We start from the raw sequence: 9245 nt of genomic DNA, 5'->3' as shown, positions 1-9245 counted from the left end.
ACTCAAAGGTTTGACTGCATAGTCAGCCACGCTTAGGTACGCTGTGGTCGGGTGAGTGACAGGAGACAAGAGACGCAGAGAATAGAAACTCAACCTCGAGGAGAGCACAGACAGCCTGCCTTATGTGTGGCTCCTCTCAGGGCTTTAAAGTAAGTCTGATACATTCATAAAATCATTGATATCACTATCTGAAGGACTGTCTGCTGAATCGGTTTCTAATTTAGTAATTCTCTTTAACTGATAGACACATCTCTTTCTCTCAGGAAGAAGTGTCTGACAAAGTTTAATTGCGCTTTCTAGAGTCAAACTGATACATGGTAATACTGCTCTTGACTCATGTCTTGATTTCCAGAATATATTTTTTGCTGTGTCACTAGGTTGAATGGTTTCAAAGTGAGCTGTCACACTTTTGACAGTCATTCCGAGTCAGCTGTGGCGACACACTTCAGAGAAAAAAGGCTGAAACGTCCTCCATAAATCTCATCTCGTTGCATTTTTATTTGCGTCCATTCTCTCTCTCTTTTTTTTTCCTGCCATATAATAAATCTGTTGCTTTAGCTTCTCTGAGCCTACATTACATGCTAACGTCTTTAATAAGGTTTAGATTTTGCATTTAATGTGGTTTCTTATCAGGTAAGAACACGAGTCGCATGACTGCTTACCAATATTAGTGCTTATCAATCACTATCTGAGCAGAAAAGTGAAGAGATTAATAAAGCACTAGCTCTGCACGTTGTGTTTGTGTGTGTGTGTGTCACAAACCTTTCATCATCTTTTCACTCTGTATTTCATCATGTCATGTACGGCACATTTCTTTTTAGAGGGCTGAGCTACTTGACCACATCTTGTTGAGGTGAAACAAATAAATAGACAGAAAGAGGCAATCAAATAGAAAGAGAAAAAGAAGAGTTGAGGTCTGGCAAAATGCCAAGTCAATTCAGAGGAAGTCGGGTTGATACACAAGGAGTGTTAGTTTCCTTGTGCATGTAGTCCTGCTTCAGGGCTAACATGCAAAGGAACCTCCACTGTAGCCTCAGGGTGGTGATTCAGAGTCACAGGATGTATGGGACAGCAGGGCTAATCGGGCAGGTTTCACTTTGAAGTTTGTTTGTCCGGTGGAAAGAGTCTTATTCCTGGAACTATAACTACCTCCCCGATGATATATCTCACATTACACTTCAAAATCTACTTCAAGATCAATTCAAAACTTGACTTTTCGTGGTACAGCTGCATTTCTCTTTTGCTGTGAAATGAAAAGACAATGGCATATTGTGTCAACAAGAGTTCCAAAGTGAGCCTTGATGTGTTGGGTGGATGTGTTGTAAAGGAAACCTGTTTTTGTTTGCAAAAAAAGAACCCACATCATTTGTGGTAGCTGGAAAAAAAAGCCTCTATCATCTCTACAATCCAACAGCCAGCATGTTTTCATTGACATGGTCTGATTTACCGCTCACCCGAAAATTTGGTTTTCCTCCTCCCTAGGCCTCCTCTTCTGAATGCACCACAGACATGCTAACCTCAGAGGGGTCACCACAGAGCATAGGAGCTACCTCTGTGACAGGTACACAAAATGGAGATATGAGATCGTGGAGCGAAGCCAACTTTGAGAAGCAGTGCACCTACATTGTGAAAGACCATCCTCTGGAGGAAGAGTCCAAAAGCCATGGCAAAACAAGAGCCGAGAGGTCTTTGCCCAGAAATCTTGCCCTGAAACGTTCCTCAAGTTCTACAGAGGTAAGTAAGACTTTCCTGCTACTCTTATATAATATGTGGGGTTTTGACAAAAGCATGGCATTGAAATTATACTGTAAAATCCCTAAATCAAAAACATCTAAGTATAAACGCAGCAGTTGTTTATGTTTTTACAGACTTTCTTTGCGTCACTCCAACATCCTTCCGTCCACTCATCCATCCTCAGGCGGGATGTACTTGACATGTTATTGTCTAATTTGAGCCTTTCCTCCCTCCTGCATGTGTGCCGAGGCAAAGACAGAAACAATGGCTGAGCCCCCGGCACTCAGGGCAACAGGGGGCTGTGATTAGCAGCTTGCAAAGATTCTGATCCCTTTGTTCCAGGGACAAATTAGACCCTAAAGCAAAGCTGACACATGGGGACTCATCAAAAAGGAAATACCTGCAATAATCTTTTAAATATCCCGAAGTCTATGTCTGCCTTAGTGGAAATCGTCCAGCAAATCTAAAATTGTGTGGCTGAATCTATAGAGAAAGTATGGTTTTCAAATGTAGTCACAGGAAGTTGATCTTGTGTCCAAAGATAAATTCTTGCCTTTCACCTTTTAACAAGACTTGCCTGGGGTCTTTTAGCAAGTCACACAGACAACGAGTCATCTGCAACACAAGCACAACTAAATCCAGCCATCGAGAACAAAACTAAGTAGATGAACCAGAGTCAAACTCATCGTGCCACAGACACTATGTGAGGATCACTCACAGGTGAAAGACAGAATACCTTATATTTGCTTTTATGCTCTAGGTTTGACAAAAATGTAACCTGGTGTAGTTCACCAGTAGGGGCGTGGCCATGACACCTTATCCTCTCTTCTTCAGCCCGAAGGCCGGAGACATAGGAGTGAGTTTCACACCTGGAGGTCATAGAACAACAGAAGTGGTGAAATTTTAATGTGGTAGAGAAACTACAGAAAACTGGCTTATGAAATATGCAGAATATGGGAAAAAGATTGTGCCATATCATTAGTCAGTGTGAATAATGATGTGTGAGATCTTACACAATAAAAATGGCTGCCTTGTAAAAATAATAAGAAGATGAGAACTTTCCAGTAATTTATGAAAATAATAGAAAGGTAGACTCTCTTCTACCTTTTGTTGTTTTGTTGTCCTTACTTGTCTCTGATTATCACATAAATTTTAATATCAGACAAAGGCAATCTGAACAACACAAAATAGTTGTCTTCAAATGATAATTTCATGTATTAACAAATAACATTATTTAAATCGATCTGACAATATTTGAAAAAGGAACTGTACCTAAAACTGAACTGGTGGTGCCCTGCCAGTATCACTGTCAATAAATTAACAGAATCAATCTTTATTTATACTGTCAGTATCACTCTCTGTAAATAAACCTCGAGATGACAGTGTCCTGCTTTGTCTGAAATGTTGTTAGTATACAGTGTAATTCATAATGAGATGTATACCGAAAACAATTTCGTAGACAGTTCACATTAAACTTTACCAAGGATCGACAAACTGGCCTCTGTCTTCTTTTTGTTTATGTTTGGTCTTTGGGTTGTCCTTTGGATTCAAAATTTTTCTCCCCAATTTATTTAAGATAATTGGGTCATGATCTCTGACCCAACCGAGAGAAGTGAAGCCTGCAGTACCTGACATAATAATATGGGTTGCTTTGATTGTGTTTTTGATGTACTCTCAGAGAAATTCTGATAAGCTGCCTATCCTGGGAAAGTTCCCTTCTTTTTTAATGTTTTCACTGTTTCTGGATAATGTGGTTCTGTGAAGTCTCAAAGTCTTAGAAATTGTTTGTACATCTTTCTAGGTCAAGTGATTTATATGACATTTTGCTTAGGTTATATGTTATTTTTTCAGATTTTGTAGCCTACTTCATGATGTCAGGTCCTTGTTAAGTTACTTATTGATTATGAAAGTCGGGCAGTGATCAGATGTGGGTGTGGTTAGTGAAATTTAACTCAGCTATTTAAAAAAGTGTCTTGTCACTGTTAATTCATAACTTAGAAAGGTGGACAATTATGTTTTCAGATTGGCTGTGATGTCTTTTTTCCTTAAGTGAAGATATTGTATTTTGAAAACAGTTTTTTTTTTGTATTTACTGAAGTGATATTTAACACCAGAAATATGCCAGGGAGCAAATAGTTTTCCATAACACTGCATTACTTTATTTAAATCACATATAAGTTGAATTTGTAGTGCAACATATGATAAGACAGCTTTTCCACAAATCTGTCTTCTTTATTATCTTAATTTGTGAACTAATCTGTTATTGTATATTTCTTATTGAACAGGTGCTTGGAGTGACCAGTAAGGAGTTGATTCCAAAGGGTACCCGTTTTGGTCCTCTTATTGGCGAAAGCTACACCAGCAAAACACTGCCTAAAAATGCTGACAGCAGATACTTCTGGAGGGTAAGTAAGCAACATGTGAGGCTCTGGATTTGGGTGCTTGAAAGCAAAATGCAAGGGTGTGTGTTTCAGAACTGTTCACATCTTGCAGCTCCAACCAGGGACCTTTCTATAACAGTGTCATCGGGCTGGTTTACAGTTGTGGTCAAGGAGAGGCATCCTGTATAAGAAAAGTCTGCTTGTTAATTCTTGGGTATTGCACCAGATGGAGGATTAATTGTGTGTGTGACACGTATGCAAAAATGATTGCCAGTACTGAGCAAGAATGTCTGAAGTCACACACCCCCCCACCCCCCCACACACACACACATTTGCACACACGCAGGCACACACAGCTGTTTGGTTTCAGTGACGCAGTGGTTCTTCTCTCTCTGCTTCTCTCAGCAGTGGTATCACTGCCAGTAAATACACCATATACATGTCCGCACTTCTCCAGACTCACACATTCTCACACTGACTAAGCGAGGAAGTGGCTTTCAGCCTGAGAACTGCGATGTTACAAATCAGCAACACCAGAAGATCTTCCATTACACACAAGCTCTATTGCAATTCAGAAGCACAGGGCTGGTAACCTTGAACTAATATCAGGCTTATCTGACCTTTGAGTAGCTTAAACGGAGATGGTCTGTTCACCATGAATCAATCCAGAGCACTGCTCCATAGCTTCAGACAGCAGAGAGTAGAGATGGAGAGAGAAGGTAAAGCACATCTGCTCCACAATTTTCCTCGCTCATGGTGGCACTAGGCAAGATATCGTACTATAATCCAGTCATACTGAGAATGTCTCATTCAGTGTTGCTTTCATAACTCTAGATGACTTGCTACTCCACAACCAGCCCTATGCTACTTCTTCAGCTGAACAAAAATGTAAAGCTTCCCATAAAGAGACTAGGAAACTGACATCTTGATTTTGAAGTCAGATCACATTACAGTCCTGCCTGTTTCATTTTTACCAGAACAACTTTCCATAATTTCAATGTTGTTTTGTATAATAGGTCTTCTCAAAGGGGCAACTTCACCATATCCTGGATGGTTTGAATGAGGAACAAAGCAACTGGATGCGTTACGTCAACCCAGCAAGATCAGTTCAAGAGCAGAATCTGGTTGCCTGCCAGATAGGTTTGGACATCTTCTTTTACACAATCAAACCACTTCAGCCAGATCAGGAGCTTCTGGTGTGGTACAGCTCTGAACTTGCCCAGCGTTGCAACTACCCTCATCTTGGCCAACTAGCTGTTGAGAAAAATGGTAAGTGTTTGCTTAGATTGAATAAAATTCCATAAAAGTTATCAGAAACCACCCCAACAAATACGCTTTGACACATATCATGGTTAGATTGTCACAGTGAAGAGCTCCCTGTCAAACAGTTCATCAGCTGACATAGTCTTTGTATGGGTGTTAAAAAAGTTACTCAGTCACACCCATGGCCTCTTTGTTGAAGGAGACTACAAAAGATGATAGAGCAGTCATGGAAACAGAGAGGGGATTGTCTAAAGAGGCAGCACCTAAGTAAAATGAGACTATTTTCCTTATTTTAAACCTTTTAGTCTATATTATCTGTTTACATACGTCAGTGCTCCCTCAGTAGTTGTAACTTAACATATTGACTTTATTCAGGTGCACCATCTTTTATTTATTTAGCTCTTAAAAGAAGTGACTTAGGAAGGCTACTTTAACTTCCTGACAAGGTGACCCGCTGAAAGATTGATATCTCACTCAGTGTTATTTGTTTGTTTGCCAAGAGGTGGAAGGGTAGGGTAAGAAGGGAGTGAACAAAAGATAAGACTTGTGCTCCTGTGTGTGAGATGATGTCAACTGTGTCCAAAGTAGGTTAAATGCACAACCATACCCCTGTATTTTGTCTTCTTCTGTTTGCAACCTTGAGTACTTTGTCTAGTCTGCAGGAGGCCATAATAGCAGCACCCACAAGACTTCCTGGCTATTCACTTGCTATAGTGATACTATAGTAGTCCTGATATTGTAAATGTAATGTCTGTGCATGATTCAGTGAACATGTCCAGCTATCTTTAGGACTATTTCAGTATGACTGAAAGCCTGAATTTCTGTGCCATGTAGATGAAAAGCAGTTTCATCCATGATGTTTTTATATATAGATATACAAACACAAGCTTACAAAAAAACTAGGTCTCTAAACCAGTTTCTGTAACCATGGGCTGTATACTATTTGCATCAGATCATAGATTGATTGCTTTACATTTAGTGTCACTTTTTGCAAGGTTAAGTGGTGGGGGAGACTCTGAAAGGTAAACTTAATGAAAAAAGTTTAACTCCATGTTTACAAAAATAGTCAGATTGAAAAACAGAACATGCTTGGAAGAATGTTATTATTAAAACTTCACAAATCACTTAATAGAATGTAGTAGCTAGCAGAGTTTTTTTTAAATTGTTAAACTAAATTCACCTAATTCTAATGACATCTCTCCATTTTCTATTTGTCTATCAGAGCAGATTCATGCTTGCGAAAAGATGAAAGGAAAACGAGGGCACACTGTTTCTGAGATTCTCCGAGAAGAACCTTCCAAACCTAAATCTATCTGTCTCAGACACCAGGACAGTCAGGTGTTTTCAACGAGTGTCCCAGTTTTTCCCTTATGTTCCAATACTGCCTACCCAATGCAGTCCAACTTGGAGCCCGCTCATGGCTACAGATATGTTCCTTTGCTATCTTTGGCACCATACAGCTCTTCTTCTGTCAAAAGGCCAGCATTAAGCACATCTATTCCAACTAATTTGCACTTTGCCATGCAACACGCTCAAGACGCAGGCAAAACTGAACCTCACCAAAAACCTTGTGTTTCTAAGGATGTTCACGCCACTCTCAGGGAGGGCCCCTATTTACTTCCTCACTACTCACTGGGCCTTCTCCCACATTCGTTACCATTCTACAATGAACGACTGAAACCACACTTGCCCACATCCTCTAAGTTTCTACCTTTCGACAACTATGCACACTTTCTACATCCTTCAGGTAGTGGTTCCAAAGACTTTTTACTTGTGTCATCCAACTGCAAACAAGACCGCAGTCTTATGCAAAGCAGTGAGCACAAAGACACCAATGACCTCTACTCCAAAAAGGTAAACTACCTCAGGAATACTTCAACTGACCTCAGAGACTTTAAATACTCTGCTTGCACCAATGTCTACACAGACCTCACTGCATCTGCCAAGGCCTGCTCCCCACCCATTGGCATTAATCTCCATGGAGAACCTTCTTTTGTACCACGGGAATGCTCACCTCCAGTTGCTACAGCTGCCTCCTCAAACTACCTTCCTTCCAAACCTACCTCTGCCACTCAGAGCAATGCTGAAGATGCATTGGATCTTGGGAGGCAAAAGAGAGGAGGCCAGACCATTGGCTACAAGACCCTGTCTTATCCACTCACAAGGCAAAATGGAAAGATTCGGTATGAATGCAACATCTGTGGAAAGGTGTTCGGGCAGCTGTCCAATCTCAAGGTCAGTACAGCTTCAAGATCCTGAAGAAAGTTTAAGAAAATAACTAGCAAGAAATATAACTGAATGACTATGCTGTGGTTTAGAACATAGTAAAGCTGAAACTAAACCTATTGCTCTTACATGTTGTTTTCAGGTTCATCTGCGAGTGCACAGTGGTGAGCGTCCATTTAAATGTCAGACCTGCAACAAGAACTTCACTCAGCTGGCACACTTGCAGAAACACTACCTGGTTCACACAGGAGAGAAGCCTCATGAGTGCAAGGTAAGTGTGGAACTTCATTAGTATTATTTCACATCTTGAATCTGCATATTGAAAAAAGCTAACACTTTCTTGCCATCATGTCATCTAAGCTTGAACACGCATGTATTACATTTACGCTGCTTTATTTTTAGGTGTGCCATAAGAGATTTAGCAGCACCAGCAACTTGAAGACCCACCAGAGATTGCACTCTGGTGAGAGGCCTTACCAGTGCAAGCTCTGCCCAGCCCGATTTACTCAATTTATTCACCTCAAGCTTCACAAGCGACTGCATACAGGGGAGGGGACCCACCGCTGTCCTCGCTGCTCCAGTACATATCTTCACTACAGCAGCCTGCAGGTGCACCTCCAAGCCTTCTGCCCTCTGTCCCCCTCAGCATCCCGGAGGCTGTCACCAGAGGAGCTACAACGGGTCAATTCTGAGATAGAGAAGTTCGACATGAGTGAGGCTGCAGAGCAGCTAGAAGTAATGACTACTGAGGCTGAGATAGACAAAGGGAACATCATTGACCTGATACAAAAGATAGAGAATAATATCTTAAGCCTCCAAGATGCTGCCAGAGGGAAGGCCGAGCTGAGCATCTCTAGATCAGTACCGGAGTGTACCTCTGCTCAGATGCATTATCACAGTCCCATGGTTTTGCCACCAGCAAGCATCAAGCTGGAGTCAGGCTGCATTTCAGAGACTTAAGACTGACCTGCTAATCCCACCAAATAATCCTTAGAAGCCAACTCAGCAGCTGTCTGTCACTGTCCTATTTGAAGTAAAGCCTTATCTCTATCATGGATTGCCTATATACTCAATAGGGATTTGAGCTCATGAAGAGTCAAGACATTGCCAGCATGACCTGGGAAAACACAGACTTCAATGATTTAATATTCTTTTGTCTTTATAATTTATTCAGTTACTGATTTGAATCTAAGGTGTGTAAAAATTTGATATTTGCTATATATTTGGTTAAATATTTTTAAACATTTGAAACAATAAATTATTACCAAAATGTGATGATATTTGTGGACTCACTGTGTAAGACCAAGTTTTTCTGTTTGTGTGCACATGCCTGTATTAGCGCTGAGTGGCTAAAGTGAAAATGACTGCACAAACATGACTCTTGCATCAGTGGGCTAAGTGCTGAAATGACGACACAGAGGAAACCTCAATTGTTCGTGCATGGTATACATGCTTGCCTTTGTGTGAGTGCACTCGGCTGATGTGGGGAGTTAGTGATGCAGATAAACATCCTGTTATGAGTCTCTGGATATTCGCCAGTAAGTATCACCGCTTCAGCCTGGAAAAAAATATATAATTACCTCAAAATTACGCTATTCTCACTATCAGCATGGTCTTACTGCAAATGTTGAACCTATATGT

At 40.8% G+C, this 9245-nt stretch overlaps 1 protein-coding gene across 1 annotated transcript; it reads left to right on the top strand.

The window, feature by feature from the left end:
• prdm1c (PR domain containing 1c, with ZNF domain) lies at positions 1-8879 on the top strand. Its single transcript, XM_055054556.1, has 7 exons — positions 1-149; positions 1483-1734; positions 4020-4139; positions 5132-5384; positions 6601-7613; positions 7747-7875; positions 8007-8879. Exons 1-7 carry the CDS (start codon positions 123-125, stop codon positions 8562-8564), a joined length of 2352 nt encoding a protein of 783 aa, XP_054910531.1. The 5' UTR covers positions 1-122; the 3' UTR covers positions 8565-8879.
• Positions 8880-9245: the final 366 nt, after the last annotated feature.

The sequence above is a fragment of the Poeciliopsis prolifica genome, unplaced genomic scaffold, assembly GCF_027474105.1.
Source record: "Poeciliopsis prolifica strain line A6 unplaced genomic scaffold, Auburn_PproV2 SCAFFOLD039, whole genome shotgun sequence".
NCBI classification, from domain to species: domain Eukaryota; kingdom Metazoa; phylum Chordata; class Actinopteri; order Cyprinodontiformes; family Poeciliidae; genus Poeciliopsis; species Poeciliopsis prolifica.
Note: the sequence above shows the minus strand (reverse complement) of the source record. Positions and strands in the feature narration are given on the sequence as shown.